Consider the following 27,358-nt stretch of genomic DNA (forward strand, 5'->3'; position numbering starts at 1 on the left):
TTTTGACAGCGTAACTGGCAAGAAATCGAGCAATACGGGATAAGGACACAGCTCTGTACCCTATCAGTACTACCTACCTCTACCAGACCACCAACAGAAAAGAATTCTTAGGATATAATTAGATTTTAAATTATCACGGGTAAGAATGTACGCTAACTTCTACATTCACTACACGTATAGCTTATGTGCATTAACATAGCATATACAGCATGGATTACATATGCACACACATACACCCTTACATGCACAAATACGCATGTATATCTATCTATACAAATACGTATGTGCCCTCTGTGTGTATACATATATGCAGGCGCACATACACACCAAGTCCAGGGGACCCATCAAGGACATACATTTTAAGGAGGTGCCAGGTCCCACTGATTTCTATAGAATTAACCAGGCATTTACGGCTATGCTAAACTTGAGCCTGAACTTGACACAAGCCAGAGTTACTGGGACTAAAATCCCATCTTCATCCCCAAGATACTGTTCATATGTTTTGAGATCCTGATAAAGAAACCACGTACCCTAACTCGAATGACGTTGATCTCCACAGCCATCAGTAGCCCATAGAGAATGACCATAATTCCAGTAATGCAGAAACGCAGCTGAGAAAAAGGCACACCATCCTGGCAGTATCTGACAAGCTTGATCGTTTTAGTGACAAAGGCCATTATCCAGTAAAGAAAGAGAGCTGTAAAACAGGTGCACATGCATAATTAAAAAAAAAATAAAAAATATAAAAAAATTAATCACACCAGTGGTGCAGAAGTTTTAGTTCTTTCAAACAGAAATATTCGATGGCAGTGCAGGCAATGCAGTGCAATGCAGCACGATGATCCTCTATATCACCAGCCTGCAGGCTGGTCATGCGTGATGTCAGGCAAAGTCAGAAACTCAGGTTCAAGAGAATCGCTTTGTACTCCCTTTCCCAAAGTCGCTGTTTTCTTTCCTGGGCCATCACCCTTCAAAGAGATCCACAATGGTGGGTCTTCACAGAATTACACAAGTCCACTGAAGGTCATCTGCAGGCCAACTTTGTTACTAAAATGAAGTAAAAGCCACTTAACTTGACAAATATCATATTGCCTCTTTGAAAAAGCAGGGTGCATCCCAGGTGAGCATATGGAAAACGTGTTCAGTTCGAAAAAGAGTTCACACAGTTTAATTACATCATGCATCCTGGCTTGTATCTATTAATAGCTTGTTCAGGTTGTTGAGTTATAGGTAAGTTGGACAGTATGCTTGTATGAAACATTATCCTGCAATGTCTAGTCAAATTCTTCTGACCATTTCCTGACTGAGACAGTAGGCTGTGTAATCTCAGAATCAACTGCAACAGATGGCAAACAGCCATCCACACAGGACAGTTTGTGATCTGATTAGTATTAAAAGCGGCCTTTTAAAATAGCCCTTTTGAATGAAGACAGGTTTTTGCCTCAAGATAATGAGCAGTGTTAAAAAATACCTGCAAGCTCATGCGAGAAATACAACTTATTTTGTGATCATTTTAAAAAAGTATTTTTCGGTGTGTACCTTACAAAAGGCGCAATAACTCCAACAATAATGCTAGTTCTAAAAGCAGAGAATCGTTCCTCTCTCTTTTAATATTCTCACACATTTCACCATCCTCTTCAATCTACGCAAGCTGACTTTGGCTAAACTACTGGGTCTTGTAAGAGTACATAAATATCAGACTTAGACTTACCCAACAGTAACTTTGGGAAGTTAGATGTTTCAATATTATGGTAATAGACTATGGATACAGTGGCAGCCACAAATCCCATTATAGCTGGTAGAAAGAGATGCAGATGGCGAGATTTCATTTGTCTGAAAATCAGTAAGGTATAAATTAGTGACTTTGGTGTCTTATTTCACCATTGTTACATTCCTAACTGTTCTGCAAATCTGCTTAAGAGGACAAATACGACTTTCCTAGAGACAGAAAAATATTTTTTCTTATGTGAATGCTTTAATTTTTGTCAATATTTACTTGCTGTTATAGCTTGAGAGGAGAATAACAAAGTTCTAAGAACGAGCGTTTCACCTTCATCCCATTAAAATGCAGACAGTTCGTGAAATGATGCCATCTTTTTTGGGGAAAAACTCCTTACTAGCCAGCCCATCACACATTAACACTATACAATGACGAATGCAATTAGCTTGGTTATCCACCAAACGCCATCACTTACGTATCAGAAACTATGCCCTCTGCTATTTCACACACATGTACAAACAGGAGGGTGAATGTCAGGATCCACCGCAGGTTGTGTCCAGGGAAGTGCAGCCAGGTATTGTGGTGAATTTGGACTTTGGAGCTTTGGCTTCCCCAGCCTGGGAAATAATAGTAATGAAAGAGGAAGGTTATCATAGAGCCAGCCAGTGAATGATCTCATTATCAATTCCTTATTCTAATCCATATGTCACACTTAATAATATAGAATCAACACAAAACCCCCACAAGACTATGGGGGCTGTTGTTACTAATAAAATGACCCAGGAGTATCTGAGCTGCCATGTAGGCCCCCCCTAATTTTGATCTAACCCTGTAGACAACAGGACAACAGATTTCCCACAATCACAAAGAGAAGAGGTCCCTGGCCAAGAATGAAGATGACAAAACCAAACGAAACATCTCAGTCTCACCCTCACACAACAGAGACTAACAGATCTTAAGTGATGGCATCGTTGTGTCTTTCCCAGTCACAGACAAGAGTGGGCAAAGTTTTCAACTGATATAAAAGTTAAATCCTCCAATGAGGCCTCAAAGAGACATATTTACTTCAAACCAATAAAATTTATTTTCTCTGTCTCAGGCCTAGTGGGGAGCGCTGTCTCAGGGGATACTGAGTGGCAATTTCGCAGTCTCCGCTCCTCAGGCAGGCACAGCCCAGCCTCCTTGCCCTGTACATTCCTGGCACATTAAAGCTTCCAGCACAGCACCAGGACTCGGCTGATTTAATCAACAAATTCATCTTGAAGTCTATTTCCATGTCATCACCTCAGATGGCTCCTATCCTTTTCAGGCAAGATTGTCTCTGAGGCCAGCAACCTGGCCAGAAGCAGGACACCAAGGACGTGAGGGATGAGAGAGTGCTGGGGGGAGCTGGGGACTGACCAGGATGGCGACTCTTGTCCTGGCATGTTGCTTTGCCTTCTGTCCCTTCCCACCACGGTATGGGGCTGTCCTGAGTCAGTCAGCCCAAATGGTTGTACGCGTCCCTCTTACTGTAAGACAACACCTGAAATTCCCTGACCAGACTTCCTGACCCGTAGAGAATCCCAAGAACAGCACATTTCAGGGAAGTAAAGAAACAAAACAAAAGAAAACAAAACCGACTGAGTTTAAAATCCAGGATATGCTTTTGACACAAAAGGATGCAGCATCTCATCGTGACTAGAGGTGACTTAGAAACACATAAGCCAGTGTCCGGGTTGATCCTTTCTTGGAAACTGCCAGGATTTCACCATTTCATCCTTGTTTAATATGCAAAGTACTGCAGGAACAAAATATTCTCTCTTCCCCACATCTGTCTCCAGCATTTTCTATAGTTTCCTGAGATTTTCCCGATCTAATGTGGCTTTCTTTGACCTCGCTCCTATCTTTGTCTCTCCCAAGCTGCTTTTCCTTTTTATTTCCTCTTTGCCCACACATCTGCACAAACACGGTTCATCATCAATTTTCGTTTTCTGGAGTCAGTCAATACTGTGGACTCCAGTTGGCTTTTAATGCTCTGCTCAAAAACTATTTGTCCTGATAATCAAGGTAGAAAATAGAAAACACAAGAATTACATACATACATACGTATATACATACCATATAATTTCAGCTATTATGTTTTTTTCCTAACATTGTTAAAAAAAATAGAGGGAATTTTCAGTGGCTGCAATACTATTTCAAAATCAATCGGCTAATACCTGTAAAAAAATTAAAGCAGCCTGCTACCACTTGATGCATAACACAGAATGTTGTAAAATATTTTCTCTGCCCTCAGACCTTGCATTGAGTTTCCATCAAACTCTTCTGCAGAAAGCCCTCTAGTTCACGGATGACTTGCATGTCATCTCAAAGAAAGAGCCAGCACTGATGTAAAGATCCAGCGCTGTTGGAGAGGGTTCTCCATAACCCTTGGGGTTTTCCCAGTCTTTAGTTATTCTTTTGTTAGAACCTGTTTTTTATTCCCTTGCTTAATTAGTTTTCAGTCACTGGATCTTGTTATACCTTTGATTGTAGGTACCGAGGTGTCTTAGCCTACAGCTTCCTGTAGCCTATTACTTGGTCAGTCACTTGAGAGTTTTTTTGCACAATGGAAGTCCTTAAAACTCCAGTTCGGATGCGGTCCCAAATTCAAATCTTCCTCGTGGAAGAAATGTATTACTATGTATACACATGACACCAGGAAGGCAACATGGAAGAACTGGCATGCCATTTCTCCTGCTGTTGTCAGGAGAATATTTATTTTTATTAATACTTACTGCCTTTTGATGGTTCTTCAGTGTCTTTATCTTCTACGACCAGTTAGAATGCCACAGTTTGACAGCTCTTTTGGCAAAAAAAGTAATTATTCTGTTTTGAAAGTTTCCAATGCTTCTCCTAGCCTTAGATCCATGTTGCACATTTTGGACATTCTCTGAAATACACGTGACTTGAAGGGAATTCAGACCCACTGCCCTAAGTCTTCTAATATCTAATTATAGCAAAGGTTGCAAGTTGCCAATTTCAAATCTGAAGAAAACTTCTCCAGAGAGAAGTTTCAAAGCATTTGGATATGATTTCTCTGGTTCTCATCCATTTTTCATGCTGTTTAGTTCAGATTTATATCTAAAATTCCCAACATTTCAAGTGGGTTGGCGTCATGTCCTCTGGGTCAAGCCATTCTGTCTCTTCTATTTAAAAATTAATAAATGCAAAGCATCCAATAGTTTGCACCACAGGCCTCCAAGCACATATAAACATGACTGAGTATAAATACATGCTTAAGTGTTTGTAGGATTGCACGGCTCCATTGAATAACTCACCGATGAACAAAATTGGGAAGGTGATAAATAGCAAGAAGACATGGGGAACCAAGTTGAGGGCATCCACAAAGCAGACATTTCTTAGGACACCAGCACTGATGTTATAGGCTGAAGCATTGTCGTTACCACAAAATGCGAGCCTCATCGCCTCCAGAAGGTCTGACTACGACTAAAAAGAGAGCACAGTTGATGACCAGGACTGCTAGCGTTCCTTTTAGCCAAACACAAAACAAATTAAATAAAGAGATACAGAGAGATTAAATAAAGAAGGACCGCATTGAACAACCCACAGAGAATAATTCAGTTGTATTCTGAAAATTCTTTTGGGCTCCGTCACATATAAGCACATGAGAATGAAGGCTGTGTTTATATTACATAAATATTATTTATATTTAGTTAATATTATTTTTATTTATTTATATTTACTATTTATTATAAGTACTATTTATTAACTACACTATGCTATGTCTTCCAGTGTTCACTATGTGCATAGATGTTATGCTGCAAATGCTCTATGAGAATATAGAGAAAGAACAGGAAAGTTTTGAAAAAAAATTATTTCCATTTCTCATAAGAAAACTCAAATGCACATAAGCTGATTCCCGTGTATTACTGCTTCTCTGATGAGCCAATATCCCCGTTCATATGATTTTTTGCACTACATTCTCAGTGCAATCTCTGAACCTTTGATATTTGTGATTTGCCAGCTTTACATTCACTGATATTTCGTATTTCTTCATTGTTCCATAGAAGAATGGTCATATACAATAGTCATTACAGATAATTGCCAAACTCTTATTCTAAGTAGGCTGTATTGAAGGCAGTAAATCCTTATGCACATGCTTAGCCTCAACTAAGCAGTTCTCTGACCTCCATGATTTCTTATGAGATTATTTTTGTGTGCCAAGATAAGCTCATGCGTTCATGCTTGCAGAGTGTGGGCCGTAGTATGACCCAGAGTCATGGCCAGCTTCTGGTTTTTATCAACCTGTACATTGTTTATTTATTCATTCGTCTTTATAAGAAGATGAAAGAGGATTGCAACCAAAATGTTTCCTTGTGGATTTCTTTGCCCAAGGCTTGTACACAGCAACATAGTGCTGTAGAATAGGTTGTGTAAACTCATTTGCTCACATATGTTTTCTAAATTTTACATACTAAGCTGGAAAAAAAACATCTTTGATTCAGCAAAGTATATGTATACTTTGCTGAATGCATCTTTCCACAACAACATTGGCATTAATGACTTTGGCGGAATCAGAACAATACAGACATGCAAAAAATGCATGAAGAGAGTTTAAAAAAAGTTAGTTGAATGGGGATAAAAAGGCTTTCCTTCTTGTCTCAAATAGTTTAGATGAGTTCTATGAGCATAGTTGTTTAAACAAGGTAAGCGTAACAAGGTAAGCATAAACCACTGAAGTACTCCCTTCCACAGAGCAGAAACACAGACCTTCAAAAGAATACAGAGTTCAAAGAGGCACTTTGAACCTCTGCTAAACCCCCGTTTTTCTTTTAACTAACTTTTTGCTGGACCTGAAAAGCACAACCCATACTGAAATACATCGGTGACATTTGTAACAGAGTTTCATTGAAAAGAATGCGATAAATCCAGTCCCTTTTCCAAACGTATCAGCAATGTATGGGCTGAGGTTTGCCAGGATTTAAGCATAACTCAGAGTCATACGGTGGGTCACACCCTGCAAAAATGCATGCGTGTACTTACTGGGGTGAAAAAGTTGACAGGCAACCCACTCAATCTTCAGTAGAACACAATTTGATGGACAGTTTGGCCCATTCTCTATAATGAATAGAGTGATATGACCACTATCATTCTATCATTTTATATTTATGTAAAAGGATATTACTGAATGCGTATGACTAGTAACACAAAAGAAACATTATGTTAATATGAATTCTGTCTGAATAGACTGAGGAGTTATTAGCAAAACAAATATGGAACTTTTCAAAAAACTACACAGAGAATGTTTGTTTTTAGTTCGTAAAAGCTTGACATGTCTCCTTTAAGAGAAACGTAATAGTAATGATAATCTCTTGAAAATCAAAACTGTTGTTTCCTCATTTTTATCGAAGGTCAGAAGTCCAAGGGAGTTCTGCTGGGAATTTTCCTCCCTTTCCCACAAAGAGGACTTTTTTCTGAGACAGCGTAAGATGCTGTTGTGGTCTAGTGGTTGGATTGGTACCGAAAGGCAGGAGGATCCTGGGTTCAAATGAACACTGAACCACTGACTTCCAGCGTAGCTTTTGGCTTCTAGTCAAAAATAAATCTGGGAGAAAGGATTAAAATCATGTCCAAGAGAAGCTAAGGGAACTGTTGTTTTTCCAGTTTTCCAGAAGGGAAATGGAATATAGGCAGTAGACGGTCCTGTGGAAGAAAGGATTATTAACTGCATGGAGAGTGCTATCCGCTAGCTAGGACGTGCCATCAGTTTGCAGAGGTTTCATAGTGCACTTCAAACAATAGTCTCTAAAAGCTCTCGAAAAAGACGAATCTTTCAAGAATCACATCTGAATCTTCACAAGAATCTGTGCTGTGCCTAGTTTTGTGATGCAGTATGTCCAATAACACACTCTTGAAACCAACTGTCCTTAGCATGTTGGCAGGGCCAAGGAAAGAATCTGGTTAATAGTGATGTAAAGAGCAGTGCCCATCATACTGATGATAATTTTGAAGCGTAGGTATAAGCAGTCTATTCACAATACTTTTGTTACAGGTCAGTTTCAAAAAAGAGGTAGAATTTAATTGTCTTCTCTTAAAATGAGAGAGAAAATCAATGAGCCTAGGTTGGTTAGTTAGTAAAAAAAAAAAAAAAACCCAGAAAATAAAAAAGATTGCATTGCTAATGAAATAAGATAGGGTAATTGACAATAAACTCCCAAGATTTTAAATCAGAAAACAATTCATCATTAATCAGCATATCCTGTGACCATGTTCATTAACCCTCCACAGGCTTCAAATCTATCATTCTGATCAGTGTCATGATGCTGTGTTGACCCAATGCAGCTTATGATTTGGTCTCATAAAATGCTCACCAGATAGAACTTCCCTTTTTAGCAGCACCCACTTCAGGACACACGTCTAGTGCAGTATGGCACCAATAGGGAATAGAAGAGGTAAGAACTGTGGAAGCATTAATAGTCCAGTGATCCTTCCTTCCTCCCTTGTTTCCTTTCTTCCATCCATTTGTCCATCACCAGTGTGCTAGAAATGAACTGTGACTGGAAGTGGAGGACTCACGCTCTGCACCTGTTGATGTAAGCCAACTTTCATAGACACTTTCTGGTGTTTAGACAGACAGGCTACTGGTAGTTCTCTGCATCTTCAAGAGTGGCGTATGAAAATACACTGCAGTACATTTGAGCTCTAAGAAATAATTTTATTTCTGGCGTGCCTCACAGGGAGCAAGAAACCACCTCATCATTCCCCTCCCATCCGTTTCTGGTGCAGAAGGCAGATCCAATAGACCATCCGCAGTTCTGCCCATGTGAATCAAACCACTGGACCTCGCTCTGTTTTTCAGAAAACTTACATACATAGGAGGCTCTGGAGATGCACTGATGCACAGGCCCGTGACCTCAGGCGTAAAGCGTGTCATGTATTTTCTACTTCTTTGCTCTAGTTTTCACAGATAGGGAAAATATATTGGATGAAACTTTAGTGACATGTAAGGGAGGATGCTTTGCATTTACAGTCAATGAGAGTGAGACTCCCACTTGGTTCGAAGCTGAAATTAGCCATTACTTTCTGCTGCATCAGGGCATGCCTCCAGAAGCTCATTTTCATTGGCCTCAAGGTTTAACAAGCTGCGTTCATTTCCAAAGAAGGATAGAAAGAAAAGCCCCTAGGGCAGAAGAACAAGTCCTTGATTTCTCTAGACAGTATGGGGCGTTTCACAACAATGCTTGCGCACCTCCACCAAAGTTAACAGGGGTTGGACCATGACAGGTTTCCAGATTAAATTTCTCATCCACGGAAACTGTAACTTTCAGTCTTCTTCGAAGGAAAATTTGACAATATAACAGCAAAATTTCTGGTGCCCACACTCAGATCCCATGCTAGCAAAGATCTTGACTGCAAATAACCAATGAAAGGCAGAGTGAAAAGGCACTATTCCCTCTTCTTCTGTAAAGCCATAAGATTTCATTTCATGAAAACGTGAAATGGAAGAGCAACACATTTAGAGAAACCATGAAGAATTGCAGTTGTGCTTACTGTTGTAACTCATCAAAACTGCAACTGGATTTAGAAAGGAAGATGGAAGACTTTTATGACTGATCACTGAACAAATTTGGTTCCCTTAGCAATAACTAAACTCTTCTTCCATTGCTTTAATTCTTCTAGTAAGCCAGTCCGGGGCTTCAGTCAGAACTAGGTCTGTAGAGAAGTATCTTGCCTATGCGAGGAAATGCTGTTTGTTTCACTCAGCACTGAGCATTGTACAAGTACATAATTAAATACGCTGAAGACTTTTTCTGTTTTTCCCGAGCACCAGCTGTTGATTATGGCCAAAGACAGAATGCTGACCACACTGGACAACAGTCTAACCCTATAGCGAATAGCCGTGCTGAAGACCTTTGAATTAGCCTTAAGCAAGCTGGAATACAAGCAAGCTGGAAACCTCGAGAGCTGACTCGAGGTTTCCCACAGTGTAGCCAAAGGTGATTTTCTCTTTACCAAAGAGGAGGAGGCAGACTTTTTAGGCCACAGTAAGTACGCAAGGAGAGATCAAAGAGGAAAAACTGGGCTGCAGAGCCACACAAGGGGAGTTGACGAGACTTCTGTTGTCGAGTGCTGAAGAAAAGCAGTGATTGCTGCGACTCCGAGAGGTTATCACATTCCTTAGCAGCAGTTGCCCTCTTACACCTGCCAAGGGCCCTTCCTCGGTAACACCGGCAGCAGCACAAAGCTGGGCTTCCTGAAACTGTACATAGGCGAATTAAGCAGCAAAGCCAGGTGGTTTTATCATCTTCAGCAGTCCCCTGCTGGACGCAGCTGCCTGCTTTGCCGTAGCCTACACTGGCTAATGGGGAGCCACGCAAATATTAGCTCAGTCTTAGAGTTAATGGTCTTGTATCACCAGGGTGCTGTTCCCAAGATAAGAAGCCCTGCTCACAGCAAGCTTGAGGTAGGTGCTGAGTTGTTGCAGCTGCCATACTTCAATTTCAAAGTTAGCTCATGCGGGACCCATGAGCCATGGGGTGTAACAGCTCAGAAATGCCCACTAGCTTCTTAGCTAATCTTTATCTATGTGAAAGGGATATTCACTGGAAAGCAAAGGCTTCTTCTTCTCATATGGATTGCCAAGACGCTTTCTCTAAGCTCACGTTCAGGCTGTAATCTCTGGAGCTGAAGGCTTCTTTACAGGCAGATGGCTTTGTCTAGTGAACAGCAATGTCTGCAAAAAATGGGAGCAGTCCGACTGCCCCCACAAATTCATAACCTAAACATGAATATTCAGGAGAGAACAGATGAAAGGGTAGCAAGTTGTTTTGAAATTTGTTGGTCATCTGAAGTTATTGACCACTATTTCTCAGCAGGTAGTAGCAGTCTTTCAGAACAAGTGTTGAGATCGTCATACACTCATTTAAGAAGACAATGCTATTCATAGTCACTACAAAAAAATGTATTTCCCAGAGATAATTTCCCTTTCTGTTGAATAGTAGGACAAGAAATTATAGTGGGGTGATTACACCAAAGTGAGTACATCATAATATATTTGCGTCACTACTTATTACAGCAGGAATTTTAAACTTTATAATAAGGTTGCCAAGGATACTAGGTTTAACCTAGCATTTCAGTCAGAGCAAATGCAGTGACATGATCAAGACCTTCCAATAAAAAGCACATGGTATCGGAAGGTACCAGCCACATTCAGCACCCTAACAGGGCTGCCAAATACCAGGTAGTTTTTCATTTTAACACTTGTAGGCTGGAAGGCCTTTGCCCTTCAAAGTTATTGACAAATTTCTCACTTTAACTTCAGTCTTTACAAACTCTAGAACCGGACAGAAATTTTCAGACGCATTTTTTCTTTCTCCCTTTGAAAATAGCCTTTGCTGAACAGGCAGCTACAGGCTAAAGGCACAAGCAAAACTTCACAGAGGAGGGGAATGGAAAGAACAATCAGGAGGACGGGCCCATGATGGTGCCAGTGGAAGGCAAGTTTCAGTTGTCCTTTACATCACTTGGGAATCCAATTCCCTGTTGGTTTACTTTAATGAGGATGTGAACTATCTGAACAGTATATCATCCTGTAATGAAACAGCTAAAAAAACTTACGTCCTTTAACCATTTAAATGTTCACCCTAAAACCCCCATCACTGGCAAGTTGAGACTTTCTGATTTTGGGTTAAGGTGTACTGACATTGTCATAATATAATAAACAGAAATCAGTACAAAAGAGGTTCCAGAATAAATATTCGCTGTGAATAAGAAAATGGTTTTTGGAAGAAAAAAAAAAAGGCCAAAGTTGTAAACATTAATATGATGTAGCATTGAACCCAACACTTACAAATCTCATTTTAACAAGCATAAATGGGGATTCTCAGGGCACCAAGCCAGTTCCTGAGATATATTTTCCATAAGCAGTTGTGAAGAAGACAATGGGAAAATAGCAGATAATTTAAATTTCCATGAAAACGATGAGAACATCCTCCCCAAGTGCAAAACTGTAAGAATTCTTATGAAAGACATTTTAATTACCTTAGGGTCTTTTAAAGTGCACTTAAAAGTCTTCATATTCAAGAGTTTCATCTTACCTGAATTATCATTCTGTTCAGCATGCTCTGCAAGATACTTATGACTATAAACAAAAGAGTATAAATACACTCCTCAGGTGGACCTTGTTTGGGGGAAATAAGGATATTTTGAAAAACATTTATTTCAGTAGTTCTCTTGCTATATTTAAAAAAAAATAAAATAAAGTCAATAGCTGCACTTCCTAATTAAAATACATAATTTTACAAAGCATACCTGGGTCTCGGTTCAGATTCTTTTTTTTTTTTGGGTCTTACATATAATGTGCATTATATGCCCATATATGCACATATACATGTATATCTATACACATATATATAGATATGTGTATGCATACAGATGCAGAATGGAGAAAGTACATGGTTTTACAAAACTACTTAGTTCTTATCTTCTGAATAATTAAGTCATTACAAAAGCAAGGATTTGTCTTTCCTCGAATTTCACAGAGAAAATTTTAACGAAGGTCAAATTACGAATTTATAGGTTCGGATAAGCACAATGGAAGGCCTAACTCAGTTTTGCCACAGATTTGAGGTTAGTGCTCTGAATCATTTTTCTTTCCAGCTATAAACCCACTAGTTTGTTCTTCTTACCTTCCTAAAAGCCCTGGACATCATACAGTCTATGTGATCTACAGTCTATGCATTATTTGCAAAGAGTTCCACTATGGTAATGGCAAAAAGTGCTGCCCCTTTAAAATCTATTTTATCAAAAATGATCCTGTACAAAACAATCACTTTCCTTTTTATTCCTATTTAAGCTGTGACCACCTATTCTAGATAGCCCCTGCTTCCTGGCTGTCCCAGTTACCTCGGGCCTTAAGGTGATGAACTACCTCTGAGACTTGTCAGCATCCGCACTACTAACTGGCATATACCAGCAGCCTGATCCAAATGCTACTGAAGTCAATGCAAAGAATCCCATTGACTTCGGTAGGTTTTTGGATCAGGCTCCGAACACCGAGAGAATCACAACGGCAGTGGTGCTAAACAGGCTGCTGGCGCTGAAAAGCATTTCACACAAACATCTGCAGCAGTCTCACACACATCTAATACATTGCTTTTTTCCTTTTTGGTAAGCCTCTTAACACAATGCGATTTCCAACATCAGCGTGCTACACTGCCTGCTGTAAAACCTTCGACTTCACATGCCAAGACAGGACAGTTTAAAAAAAGAAACGTAACCCTGTGAACAGCAGCAAAGAAAACATCAGCAGGAGGGGACGGTAAAGGCTGAGAATGCCTGCGAATGGCAAAGGAAAAGGAAAAAAAGAGATTGGAGTTGTAATCCCAGGAAAGAACAAGGAGCAGCCCTGTCCCACAGATATAAAGGGAAGGAGGAGGAGGTGGTTAGTGGGAGATAATGGGGGAGGGTCATCGCATGCCCCGTTTGGTTGCTGAATGTTAGATCAAACTCTGCAGCTTACCTTTGTAAACACAAACACAAAATACCAACCCAAATTGTCACTCGGTTGTGCTATGTGATCAATATCATCCCGATGGCAGGATTTTCCTCCACTTAGTGAAGCCGCTCCAAGCCCTGGAGTGGATTATTTTTAGGCTGGTGATGGGAAGATCAGCTGCTGCCTCCTATCGAGTTTCCAAAGTGCACAAACTCTTCTTGTCTTTCTCATACGCTGAAGGGGGCAGGAAACTGGGAAGAGACAGGCAAGCAAAAAGCACCAATTTTTTGCCTCCTGAAGCTACAGTCCCCTGGGATTTCTTCTGCTTGCTTTTATTTTCATTTTTCCCTCACTGGAGTAGTAAGATGCCAAGAGGCTGAGTTACAGCGCACAGACTATTAGCAGATGGTTATTCTGAAGTAATTGATTTAGACAAGGTAGTCTAACTTTTGGCAGGCTTGCAGAGATTCAGCTTTTGAATTCTTCCATATTAATCTTGGATAATTTGAATTTGACAACATAATTTTGCACGTCTTCCATCATCTTGAGCAGAAGAGAAAAGAGAAGTCTACTCAGATATTTTACTTCACCCTAGATCCCTCCAGACTCTTCTGCTCAAAATACAGACCAAATCCCACTCTTTGATCTCACAGATCTGCTTCTTTTGAAACAGACTTTTTAAAACTTGAAATAAAACTCAAAATTAATTTGATGCTCATAGCAGGAATATTGTTTTCGATAGAATAGCCCTTATTTATAAGGGATAATATATTTTAGCTGCAGAATATATTGTCTATGTTTACTTAGAGAGAAAGAAGTACTGAGAGAGCATACATGCAGTCAGTTGGTTGGTTTGCTCATTTGCTTGCAGTGCCATTGAACCAAGATATACCAAGGTTCAGATTTTCCATCAGGAGAGTTTCACTTGAGCCACAAATAGCAAAGATCCGACACTTGGTGGTGCCTCACGGGACAGACGGTAGCGCAGGGCGGTTTTAAGCACAGCTGTTCAGTCATTAGGTAGCAGAGCTGGAGGCCCCTGGGACAGAATTTGCTTAGACCTTGCAGAATCCTGGGGTTGCACCTCGATCACTGGTGAGCAAATAGTTTCCAATGGATTGCGGTCACAGATGTTTTCACGCCACGAAAGGGATTACAGTGAGCTCTGAGCTGAGAACGTAGTTGGATGGCTGAGGCCAAACACTGGCAGGACTCATCAAGGTCTTGGCAAACCCAGCTCGTTCCTTTTTCTCTGGTATTTCTTACCTTGTGGGACAAAAAAAGTGGAAACCTCAGATCTAGAGAAAATTAGCACCTTCTGTTATCTCCCATTGACTTGAAACATCAACATCGCATTACACCGAGCAACCGAGACAGTCCTCAACAGCCCTCTACGGCGCTTCAAATTTTTCACTTGCATTTATATTTTTTTGCTTTTTTCCCCCTTCCCTTTCATGTATTAATGCTCAATGCTTTAGAAAAAAGATTGTGGATTGAAAGCTTCTGCGTTCTGCCATATATTTATGTTTCATTAAAGAAGATAAAATGAAATCTTTAACCCATCCAATCATCATCTAAAATAGCACTGTCACGTGATGCTTCTGAAAATATGTATGATTTCAGACAGAAGTGAGTAGCATTTGTGGTCACAATTTCTTTTTTACCAAAGCAGGAGAATTTGTTCATTGTCGTTCAGCTCTGTCATTTCTACCAAACTGTTTAAACGGGAAGGAAAAAAAGAAGGTAAAATGAATGGGGAAGGAAAAAAAGAAGGTAAAATGAATGGGGAAGCAACCATCATGTTTCATTTTGCTGTTTCTAAACGTGCTTTCATTCCACTACATGACAAGCTAAAATGTTTTGAAATGCGTTTTTAAAGGGATTAAGAAAAACGAAAGGCTTTTAAATAATGCCAGAACACATTCTGCCCTGCTCTGAAACGATTTTTTTTTTTTTTTTCAATCTGGGCTTTTCAATTTGCTAGGGGGGAGAGGAAAAAAAGAAAAAAAAAAAAGCAATAACGAGAATTCAAAACGTTTCAGGGTCTGTTTGGGCCTGTAAGTGAATGGAAAAAGCGAATGGGAAAAAAAAACCACAGGCCGATTCTCAGGTATCCCCCACGTACAATATGTCACCCCGTTTCCAGCAGAGGAGCGCTCTGCCACCGCCACCTCCCGAAGCCGCAGCCGCTCCGGGGGCGCAGGTTGAGGCGCCAGCGCTGCGGAACCGAACCGGCCACCACCACCACCACCGCCGGCAACGGGGGCGGCGACCCCGGCGCGGAGGCGGCTGCACCGGGAAGCGACGCTCGGCCACACGGCCCTCCCGGCGGCGGGGCGAGGGGAGGGATGCGCCGCCCCCCCTCCCGCCGCCCGCCCCGGCCCCGGCCGCTCCCCCCCGCCGGGCGCCCACTCACTGCGCGGCGGCGGGGCTCCCTCGGCGGCCCGGGAGGATCAGGGCGGCGCGGAGGGGTCACCCCCGCGGGGCGGGCACCGACCGGTCCGCCCGCCCTCCCCCCCCGGGGACAGGGGAGCGAGCGTACGTGAGCGTGGCGGATGGGCAGCTTAAGGACAGAAGCTGCTTTACCTCATGGCTTGGGGGGGGGGGGGCGGGAGGGAGAAAGGGGGGGAGTGCAAAAAATTCCAAGCGCATCTTAAGGAACCCGCTGGGGTTTGGCTCCTCGCTCCGAGGCAGGTCGAAATCCACGGCCCAGCTGGCAGTGATTTCCACGCTGGGGTGGGCTTCCGTCGGCTTGACCGGCTAAACCCAAAGGAACCCAAATGGTGGAGGAATAGCGGGAGCGGGGGAAAAAAAAAAAAAAAAAGGTTTTAATAAATTAGGACTCACCAATGTGAGGAAAATGACCCAACAGCTGCCGTGGGTATGGGCTCATTTGCCATAGCTCCCAGCTGAGCACTCTCCACTCAAACTGTCTTGGTTTATTTAACTCACTACACGGGAAGGGAAGGGTATCTGTACGCTGGGCAGTCTTCGCATAACAAGCTACTCTGGTTTTCAGCTGACAACAGCTCTCTCTGCCATTTTCCATAGTGCAGAGCAGTCCCTCCCTCTATGTGTACATTTATGGCACACCAACACTAGCAATCAAGTCACAATTAACACTAGCCGCTACCACTCATTAGCCGAACTCGGGTAACTGCATGCAGTCTCCTAGTCTCTCCCATTTTTTAAGTGAAGAGCTGAAATCACCCATCATTTCACTCCTGTGTGGTCTTGACACTTAAAGTAGCTGTTTCGGAGAAAATCTCTCTTGGATATTTTGCTGAGCAAGTGGGGATAAATTCCTTGACTTACTTTAAACCTACGTATATAATTTATACCAGGGCTTTATGCTAATATAGCAAGATACAGCAAATGTTTGGAGTAACTCATATGTTGTGGTCTATCAAGTCTTTATTTCACTTCTAAAAAGTTGTCACAGTGACAGAATCCCCACAGTGCTGTGTCATAAAACTCGTACCATGATATAAAAAGATCAGATTGACACAGCTTCAAGACTGATTTTATTTACGCTTACAACCCTATTTAAAAAAAAATAAATGTTCGCTCTATTTGTTTTAATTACACATTGCTCATTTTATCTAAAAAAAAAAAAAAGGATCTACCAAGAAAATGTTAATGAAGTAGCAAAGACTCCATTTTCTATTTTATTTTTTTTAATGTAATGGAAAATGCAGCCTGGTCTTTGGATAACTTCTCTGTCCCTTTTAAATATTCACTGTGATTAAGCTTGGAGGGGGGAAGCAGTAGAAGCTTAGTACTATTTGAAATATTTTCCACAGCTTTTTTTAAAGTTATTATTCCTGGTTTCTATGGGGAAAACTGTTTTGGAAAATATATACAGCAAAAGTTCAACAGAGTGACCTAAGTAGAGAAGAACTCTATATGGAGAACTACAAGAAAAGCCCAGACCTCAAGAGTTCATCACTATAAAAGGTGTGTAAAGCTCCAGGACTTGAACAGGGATTTACAAACCTTCTGATCTTTGATGGACAACCGCGCATTAGTGGCGCAATGGTAGAGTCAGAGGCACCGAACGCAATGCTACAATTTGTCTTGGTAGCTCTTAATCTTGGCTGAATCTGCATGCTAAGTTGCAGCTTAGATGCTACACACAATATAACTTCTCAGATCTCCGCTTTTATTTGTTCTGTTTGATAAAGGTTGGTTTTGATTTAAAAAAAAAAAAAAATATCAGTCACATTGGCAACCAAAATACATATGGTTTGTATTACGCTCTTTTTTTTTTCTTCAAAAACACCACAAAACCTGAGAGCTATTCTTTTGGTATTGGAGGGCTTTTCAGAGTTGTCAAGAACAATGTAAGATTTTCATATCCCCTAAGGGTAGAGGAGTTTCATCCTAAATATCATTAAGGAGACTTTTTATACTATAATTTAAATTCTACCAAACCCATAGACCCACTTGTATTACAAATTGCAATGATATTGTGGATTTTGCCTATGTGTCTCTGTGTGTGGAGTTGGAAGAGAGGGTTGTCTTTGTTTTTATCTGCACTTTATTGAATTTGTGCCTACTAGGCTGATACTGGACAATTTGGACTATTTTTGTGCGTTGCCCAGAAAATCTTTGCTTATTTCTAAATCAGCAAACCTACCAGTTGGATTTTATCCTCTCTGCAAACAAGACAGGACTAAACTAGGAACAGGTTCGTTTTCTCCCACTGAACTCACCAAGGCACCTACATTGTTTAGTCCCATTTACAAATTTTGGCTTTTAGTTACATAGTAGTCAGAGAGAAAAAGATGTTTAGGTGTCTAATTTCAGTGTGAATGCCTGAAAGAGGAGTTAGATACTAAACACAGAACTTGCCGCGCCCAAGGTTAGATGGCAGATATTTGATCGGTTATGTCTCTGCCCATTGCCTACACTCTCTATATGGCATTTGGAGAGAAAAACACATTTTCAGGTGACAATTCTTTTCATCCCAAAACAGGTACATAAGGTAGTGGGAACTCACTCACCTCTGGTTATGACTGTCTCACCCCATAGAAAAGGAGAGAGTCTACATGATTGTTACAGGCTTAAGTAACTCTCACGCAGGTAGAATTAAGGAAGTGGACTCCTGCTGCTGCTCATGCTGTGCTACATTTGGAAATGAACCTAAATCACTGGAGCACTTTTGAAAATTTTACCCTGTATCTTGTTCTTTTCTTCTTCTTTGAGGTATGGAAATAAATGTTCAGCCTGAAATATCTTGGCATGTATATACTTCATTGCGTACAGCAAGAGAATACGATAAAAGGGTAATAATCATGACAAGTGTCTTGTAGAAGTCATCCCCAGCACTTTTATTAGACCTGGTAGAACCCACACAGTCCTTCTCCCACATCCCTTACCGTCTCTGATTGTAATTCCAGAAGCTGTCATGCTTTAGCACTGCTTTTTCTATGCTGAGATAAATGTATAGCATAAGGAAAGATGAATCATCAAAACTACAAGAAATCTCTTTTACAGCAAAAGATTAAGTTCATTTGCCTATACTAACCCTGAAACCTGACATCCACTGTATACAAAATACAGCTGCTTTTTTTTGTTGTTATTTGCACCATATATAATATACGTTTCAAAAGGCCTCTACCATAAGAGGATGCATTCAATCCTTAAGAAGATCCATATCTTCTTTTTCAGGCAAGATATGTAGGGCAGTTGCCTTGCTTTTCAAAAAAACATTCAACTGTAAAGGGTCCCACATCTGCCTTTTATCAAAATCCTCATACTCCAGTCTCTGAAGTTGCATATCCCAAAGCTGGAAGCTTTTTAACAAAGTCTCTGTTCAGGTTTCCAGGAACAAAAAAAAAAGAACTTCTATTAGAATTTACTTTAATAAAAAAGGCAAATCCCGAATATATTTAAAATCATTGTGGTCACGCTTTATGTTGTATTTCAGTTAATAATATATGTCATCTGGGTATTTTAACTGCTGCAGTACAAGTGTAGTAATTGAGGCTTTAATATGCACTGCCGTATTCTTTGCATTATTAGCTACCTCTGTATTTAGTGGGTACTAAATACTGATGCCCTGGATCTCTGATCTTTTCTTATTCTCTTCTTGCTGATGTCATCTGTGACCCGTCCTGGAAATCAGGAAACGGTAATGTAAGTCTAAAGTCCATCTTACGGCACACAGAACTTTATTAAATCCCATGCTTATATGGATTAAAATCTCAAATAAAAGTTAGTCAAAAGGATTAATTTCAAATAACCACTTCTTTACAGCACGACATGTCAATGGCACAGCAGTGGAAGGCAATGTCTTAGCAGAAGACACAAAAGACCATTAATGAAAACAAGTAAAAACTTCCTAAATTATCCAGCATTAAGCACACTGCAGAGACATTATGTCACAAGGAATGGTGCCCCCACAGGCTCTCCCAAAACACTTTCTGAAGCTCCTCAGTAGGATATATCTAAGGTACTTCTACAATACTTCATCATGAGCCTGTGACAACAGTTTGATAGCATGGTCAAAGGGTTTTAATATAAGTAAAGAAAAAGTGGGACAAATTGTTACTACACAAATTGGTCTGGTTCCAAGACAGCAACAAGATAATACCATATGGTACAAAATTATAGAAAATAAAACAGTCTTTGGGGGTGAAAATAGCAGTTCCTGTAGAACAGTAGCAGTAGAACACCACCCTGAAGTGTATAATGCTTCAAGGCAGACTCTTGGCAGAACAATATAAGATTTATTAATATGATTTAAGGGAGATTTACATTCTATCTACTGTAATAAAGCAAATGGTCTGAGAAATGTAAAAGGGAATTAAACAGACTTTCATCAGTGTTCTTTCTCTGTTTTATATCTCGTCCCTGTAGCAGCCATGGGCTTGATAGGGAGCACTATCTCATTGCAAATGGACCAACTGATTCTTTTGTAACTTTGCATATGAAACGCTGACATGCTGAGGCAATCTGGAGATCATCGAACAAATATGACCAGAATCACTCTATCCAAATTTTCAGTTTGTGAATTGGTATGTAAATTGACTGCACGTGTTCCTGCATACAGCTATTCTGATGAACTAATTTATCCCTTCTCCCAGCTATCTCAGGGACAGGAAGACCAAGCTCGCATATGTGCATGAGTGTGTTATATGTTAAGTAATGCGTTGCTTATCACTCCAGCTGTACAACTCAGATCCAAATCTGGTCTGTAGATGCATCATCATCCAGCAGATGTTTCAAACTAAAGGGTGGGTTTTTATCTACAGTGAGACAGATTCTGTGAGCCAACATGCAGCAACTAACTGCTAGAATGTGGCTGAGGGATGCCTGAGAGTAGTCGAGTATAATTGCCTTTAGATTTGAAAGATAAGGCAACAGCCACTAGTGATAAGAATCATATACATATGACATGTTATGTCTAAACAGATGAAATGATATCTTCAGGAGGTCAAACTCCCATTTCCCTCTTCAGAAAATCCTAGATGGATATATGAATTTATGAAATCCGAATGCGGTTTGTCCAATACGCATTTCATACGTTGTATTGTGTCTGATGTGCATGTGCATTCTTTTATTTAGAGTAAAAAAAACCCACCCAAACTCCCTTTATCTGTTGCTATGGCAATACTATGTTGGTGGAAAAAGTAGATAATGATATTCTGATTTGTGTTATTCCACAGAACAGAGAAAGAAACTGTGAGAGAAAGCCAGGGGAAGAGAAAGGAAGAGATGCTTTTGAGGATGTCTCCAGGAACATTTGCGTCTTTGAAGAAAAATACAGATGTGCATCCTTCTTACCTTCATTGAGCACACCCTCTTGTAGGACAACGTGGCTTCACTTGAACTGGATATTTGGTTAAAGTAACTCAAAAGGTGAAATCCAAGGAAAACAGAGAGAGGAATCTGGTCACTTTCAGGAAGGATAAAGATGAGCAGGTCCATTGTGGAGCAGCCGTGTTGTAAAGTTTCTCAGATTGGTACGCTGCCTAACCCTTACCACCCAGCCCAGGTTTAATTAAGCTGTTCCAATACCACTGGACAGGAAATTGGTGACTAGTAGAGCTGGTTGGAATTTTGGTTTGAGAAGCTTTTGTTTTACTCATTTTAAAAAAAAACCAACAAAGTATTTTTGTAATGTTTCTACTTTTTACTTATGAAAAATAGAGTTTGGCTTTTTTTTTCTTTCTATCTTATTCTCCTTTTATTTCCTCCCTCTTTTTAATAGCAAAACACAGAGGAAGAAGTTGAAAAACCTTTTTTCTGGCATTTTGAGAGTCTTTAGTATCTCATATTTGTTGAGATGAAAATTATGATAAAATTGTGAAAAGTCTTATGCATGAAAAAATTATCTTTCTAATTCCTGTGACATTTGTTTTAGCATTTTCAAAACGCAAGATGCTAACTTTAGGCCTCATATTTTGAAAATCTTAACTTACCTTCTTGAGAGCTACTACTAACACTGTTAAGTACACTCCCACTGAAGCTGGGAGGAGATGCAGATTCCTGACACCCCTGAGAATCAAATTTTCTGAGGAAACTTCCAGAGCTAAAAAGAGAGATATAGATTAATTGAAGTAAAAGAAGACGGGGAATGTACTGGATGATGCAGTTACTTAATTTACGAAAATACTTTATTATGTCTGGATGTTCATGGTCAGCTTGGCTGTTGTCAGCACCAGGAGGAACTCTGGCTCCAGAACAGCATCTCCTTGCAGCTATCTCTACACTTTCTGCCTGAACATAATTCATCCAGCCTAAGAAAAATACTTATTTCCACGTCAAAGATATATTTTCAGGTAGTTTTCAGTTAGTGACAGCTAAAGGAGCTGTGATGCATTTCAAATACTGTAACAGGTAAGAGATTTAATTGGACAAGCTCTTGCAAGTGCTGTGTTGCCAATAGTTACTAATGTTTTCCAGGACTCCGAAGTAGGGTTTCACTGCATCAAGTCCTTTCCTTAGAGAAAAAGTACAGAAGTGATGTCTGATTTGCCTTAGACGTCCCAAGAAAGCTCAGTCCTGTGCTTGAACAGAGGTCTTTTTTTCAGATCGCTTAGAACAAGCTATTGTGAATCTCCTAAATTGTTTTAAGACGTGTTATACAACACATGATATGTAATACATGCATGTTGTAACCCAAAGAGCTGAAAGCAGACCACAAAGTAGGTCTGAATGGTAGAATATTTAAAAGGCCAGCTCTGAACTAGGCTTGGACTGTGGTTTGGAATATGATTTGAGGTTATGTCCTAGGACAGACTGAGGCTTTAGTCCAACATGACGAAAAATGCCTGAATGTTTTTCAGAGATTTTATTGAAAAATGACAAAAAACTTGCAATGGAAAGAGTACGAAAACTGTATCGTTAAGACTGAAGACAATAAGACAGCTAGATAATGTCTGTCTGTATAAAGCAGAGGTTTCTGTGCCCAACTTCTTTTCAGTACACAGCATGCAAAAAGTCCAGTGCACATGAGTCACCTGGGGTCACTTCAGTCACCTCTTGGCCATACTGGTCACCTCAGCTACCTGTTTTCTCTCAGCAGGAACCTCAGGGAACCAGTTATCACTACAAGTCAGGGTTAAAACAATCAAAATTTGCATAATTTTAGCTGCTTTTTTTTTTTTTTAAATTGTTTTATAGTGCAGATATTTTGAATGTTCTATGTCTTCATTAGCAAAATAAAATAATTCTTTACTCCACAATCAGCACAGTACTACTTCTGGGGAGGGTTAATGAAAAATCAAAATTTATCACAAATGTTCTACAGCTGCACGTGCTACAAATACAGACAGATTCAATGACTTGCCTTTCCAGCAACAACTACTAGTGAAATGTGGCTCCTGTGCTTGTATGGGTAGTTCGAAATGACTGTTCACTAACTCATTAGTTAAGAGTGTGAGAACCATCTTCCAAAAATTTCCCTTGTAGTGAAACAGGAAGATTGTACGTGCAGACCTGAGCTCTGTAATACTCTCAGCAGCTGCGATGAGGCAAGTGACCCAACGGAAATGTGACACAAAATATCTCTGGGTCTGTGAAGACGGTTAGCTAAACACGGGGGCACGAGAGCAACAAGAACTTTCTGACTCTATGGGCTGTTGCGCAAGCAACTGAGGAGTGGAAAGTAGATTTCCTAACAGTGTGGATTACAAAGGTAGTATCAGGAGACCCTGATCTCTTGCCTGATCTTTTGTACAGTCTTCTACGATTCATAAGAGGACTATTTATCTGACCCCACATGATTATGTTCAGGCTGCGCATGTACTTTCTATCTAGGGCTTGCTCCGTGGGTCATCAGCCAGCAATGAGACTGGAAATAGGAACTGGTCCAATCAACAACACTTTACTGTACTTGTTTCCCATCCAACTTGAGGCCTAGAGAGAGGGAGGGTGTTTACATTAAAAGGAAGACGAGCAACATGCGTGCACAAGAAATTCATTTCACTTAAAGGGAAACTACCATCTGCTCTATACCTGTAACTATTACCCTGTAAGGAATAGGAATTCCAGTTCAACACCACTGTAAAAGAATTAAAAAATACCGTAATTAGAAACTGCAAGCAGTAATAGCATAATGGCATCTGCAGAAGCTATTTCATGTGCAATAATCACAGATAGCTGCCTGGAAATCTGTCTACAGTAAAAATAGTTGGTGATTTTTCTGAGTTCTCCACGGACGCGTTTCGACATCATTGTTAGAGTAAGAAGGGAAATTTAAGCGGAGTTCTTATTGCACCTCTGACGATGTTTTTCTCAGTTGATTATTACTTGCTTCTGCACCGCATGGTGTTAACGCTGTTATAATAATGGCACTAAATGGCACTGTTCCCAACAGCTGCCAGAATGGCACGTGAATACTACTTCGGGTTGCTAATTCTGACTTATGTGGGGTTATACCAGGCTATGTTACAGGAGCAATTTCAGAAGAGATATGAGCTGTGTGAATCTATAATTAAATCTGCTACTTTAGATAGGGGAAGGTATAAATTGCTTTAGTCTAGGTATAAATAAAGCAAGCTCTGTTCTGATTAGGCCACAATTTCAAATTGTGGATTTCTCTTCTACTGAGAAGCAACATGCAAAGCCTTGCACTTGGCAGACCAAAACCATTAGCAGCAGTCAGGGATGTTCAGTGTCAGGCAAAAAGGAGGCACTATATACACATTCCTGTGCTTCAAGTGAAAGAATTTGTTAATGTGTAAAATAAACATGAATTTCATAAATAGTTTTGACATATATTGTGGGCAAACAGCGGCAGCAGATTGAGGATGTTTATGGACTCTGGCAGATAAACTGTTTAATGACCCAGTGTGCAGATAAAATGAGTGAGCTGGCTGCTAAAGTTGTAGAGATTTGTAACAAAAAAACCATTAAGAGTCTTATGAACACAAGATGAATGGAAACATATGTGTGTGAAAGTACCAGATGAGACAGCAGGACAAGGGGTAAAGGAATAGCCTGTACTGATAATGAAGAACACCATTCCCTTGACACCGTTCCCAGAACATTGTTCTCAGCAGTAAAATTGAGTAATGCGATGTTTAGGTCAAGCCCAAAAGGCCTGCCCTCAAGTCCACAAGACCCACACTCTAAGACCACAGGACAAGATGACTTGTCAGCAGAAGATGCTGCATCCTCACAACAGGATGATGGCAACAAGGCTGCAACATATGACACAGAGCATTTCTTTTCCCATTGACCTGTTGGAAAAACGGACATACGTTTCAAACAAACAAGAAAAAATGGGCAAAACCAGCAACTTTGCCTAAGATTTATGGAGGCCGAAGTAAGCAAGAGCCAGAAACAAAGGACTGCCCTATAACAACCATTGATTCCTAAAGGGTATCAAAGATCTGCCAAAACACAAATCCATTGTTGTCAATCAAGAAGAACCCCAGAGAAATGATGAACACGTGACAGACGGTGTCCTTTGCTATCTGTGTTGCACACAAGTGATCCTTGCCAGAAAAACACACATGTACGTGCTTGTAACTGTGATATGGGACTGCGAGTGAGTGAAATATTTGAGGGAATGTTAGTGCATAACATCGACTTACATAGAAATTCTGTAAATAGATAAAAAGTTCTCTTTCTCTAAGATCTATCACTAGGTTTCATTATGATGAACTTTCCTTTTTTTTTTTTACATATATTCACATTTCCATTGACTCCTTCACCTCTTTTAACTCCTCTCTACTGTAATCTTCTCTGACACTTGTGTATGACAGTGGGTTTGGGGTTTTCTTCTCTCTCGCTTTTCTTCGATAGGTTGTCTTCCTTGCAAATCATAATTTTAATAAAGTAAAAAGAAAGGGAGGTGCAAAAGAATTAAAGAAATCATTTAGGTCACCCAATGATACCTAGAACAAATCCTAACACCGTGCCAGTGTCAGCTGCCAATGAGGGAGATGCCACATCCTCCCTAAGCAATGCAGGGGTGGGTAATTGCCCTTCTGATTACCATTTCTAATAGCTGGCCTGAATATCCTGTGGTGTAACTCAAGCTTGTAACTTCTTGTCCTAAGTACACTGACATGACAAAGATTTTTTCTTGCAGCAATCTTATGTGAGGGTTACTATCATGTCCCCTTTCAGTTCGTCCTTCTTTTGATTAAAGGGCTCCATTTCCCTCAACATTTCTTTGCGGTTTCAGCCTAAGAAGGAAAACCAGGCAGGATTTGTTGTCCTTTGCTTTACCAGCTGGCAACAACTATCTCATATTTTTGTGACTCAGCTACTCTCCCACTTCCCTCCACTTCTCTGGAGGGAAGAAGTAAGAACAATAGGCTAGAAAAAATCACCTGCTCACGAGTGTGATAGAGGGTTAGTCCAAAAATCACAAAATGCCAAACCATGAAATTTCCTGACACTGTAACAAGAGATACATCTTAGAATCAAAAGAGTGAAAAGCCACCAACTACAGGAAGTAAATATCATTCATGTACTAAGTCCCTTAAGAAGGAGGGAACTTCTGAGGAAGGTTTTTGGGAGGATCAGGGAAGAAAATTTAAAAAAATAAAAACAAACAAGGTGACAAAGGTCTTTGCAAGTCTGAACTAGGGGAAAATTTCCTTCTGCTTGCACATCTAGCTAAAGGCTTAACTCCCTGTGATCAGGACACACTAACCTGGCATTGGAAAAAGTTGAGTATCGTGGGATAACTAGCACCGCTAAAACTAATTTTCCAGCTGTGGAAAGCTGCTGATTTACCCTGTCTGAGTTTAGGTGCCTTCAACTGTTCTCTAAAGGTACCTTCGAAGGATACTTCAACAATATACTTTGGCTACACAAAGAACCTGAGGTATTCAAGCTTCTGGATTATTGCTTCATTTAGACACCTGGATTTAGGTAGGATGAATCTAAGTCAAAAATTATGTATAAGTGTAGACATCTGAAACATTGACTTGATTTACAAAGTTGTTTGGATTCTTTTATGGTAAAAATTAAATATAAATCAGTGTTGTTATTACAAGAATTAACAATTATTTTATAGCCAGACAGGTAATGTCAACACCATTTGTCAAATAATGTAATAGTCTTGGTAATAATAATAAAGACATCACTTCAGCAGTTTGAAATGACTCTTAAATATACATTTTTCAGTTCTCTCTGATTTCTTCTGTGTACATGAGATTGCCAAAAGGGAACACAATCCTGTCAGCAGGCATTGAATTAAACACAGTGCATTTTAGTACGCTGCAGTACTACAGCAGGAAGTAGTTTGCTTCATTTCATTTCTGCAAAGTCCAAGTAATACACCAGGCCAAATGCAAGCTCCAAGTAATCATATTCCTTCCTGTCTGCTTTTAAGAAATCTCAGACCCTTGAACACTTCCTTGGCCTTGTTTATAAACATATGTTAACCTTTCTTCACCTAACTCTCACATATGGACAGACTATACTAGCCCAACACTTGCATGAAGCTCCCAGTAACAGGAACAGGTAATTTGCTAGACATTCCCAGGCCCACTCCTTATTTCCTCTACGCTGGTTTGACTCCGGCATAACTCCACGGATTTCCCTGGAGCTATCCATGGTTCAGAGCCAGGAAGGGAGATCCGGATCCCTGAACTTTCCTGTTGCTGTAGAGAGGCCAAGAAAGAGTTACTCCCAGTTTACCCAGATGCAGGGTATCCCTGAGGCTTCCACTACATGCTTCCATT

General features: G+C 40.3%; 1 protein-coding gene across 13 annotated transcripts in view; it reads right to left on the reverse strand.

Moving 5' to 3' along the window:
- Positions 1-15,755, reverse strand: part of ABCC9 (ATP binding cassette subfamily C member 9) — an 80,007-nt gene extending 64,252 nt beyond the window's left edge. For 9 of the 13 annotated variants that reach the window (XM_054215020.1, XM_054215005.1, XM_054214985.1 and 6 more), the window contains exons 1-6: positions 15,619-15,755; positions 13,227-14,468; positions 5,023-5,191; positions 2,196-2,337; positions 1,712-1,833; positions 531-697 (exon numbers count right to left, since the gene is read on the reverse strand). In XM_054215020.1, coding sequence (XP_054070995.1) covers positions 531-697; positions 1,712-1,833; positions 2,196-2,337; positions 5,023-5,167 — 576 coding nt within the window. In that variant the 5' untranslated portion in view covers positions 5,168-5,191; positions 13,227-14,468; positions 15,619-15,755. Of the gene's footprint in view, positions 1-530; positions 698-1,711; positions 1,834-2,195; positions 2,338-5,022; positions 5,192-6,748; positions 6,824-13,226; positions 14,469-15,618 lie in introns of all 13 variants that reach the window. The other 4 variants (XM_054214944.1, XM_054214957.1, XM_054214950.1 and 1 more) reach the window with 4 other exon arrangements.
- Between the last annotated feature and the right edge of the window lie 11,603 nt (positions 15,756-27,358).

The sequence above is a fragment of the Rissa tridactyla genome, chromosome 1 (genome assembly GCF_028500815.1).
Source record: "Rissa tridactyla isolate bRisTri1 chromosome 1, bRisTri1.patW.cur.20221130, whole genome shotgun sequence".
Classification (NCBI taxonomy): domain Eukaryota; kingdom Metazoa; phylum Chordata; class Aves; order Charadriiformes; family Laridae; genus Rissa; species Rissa tridactyla.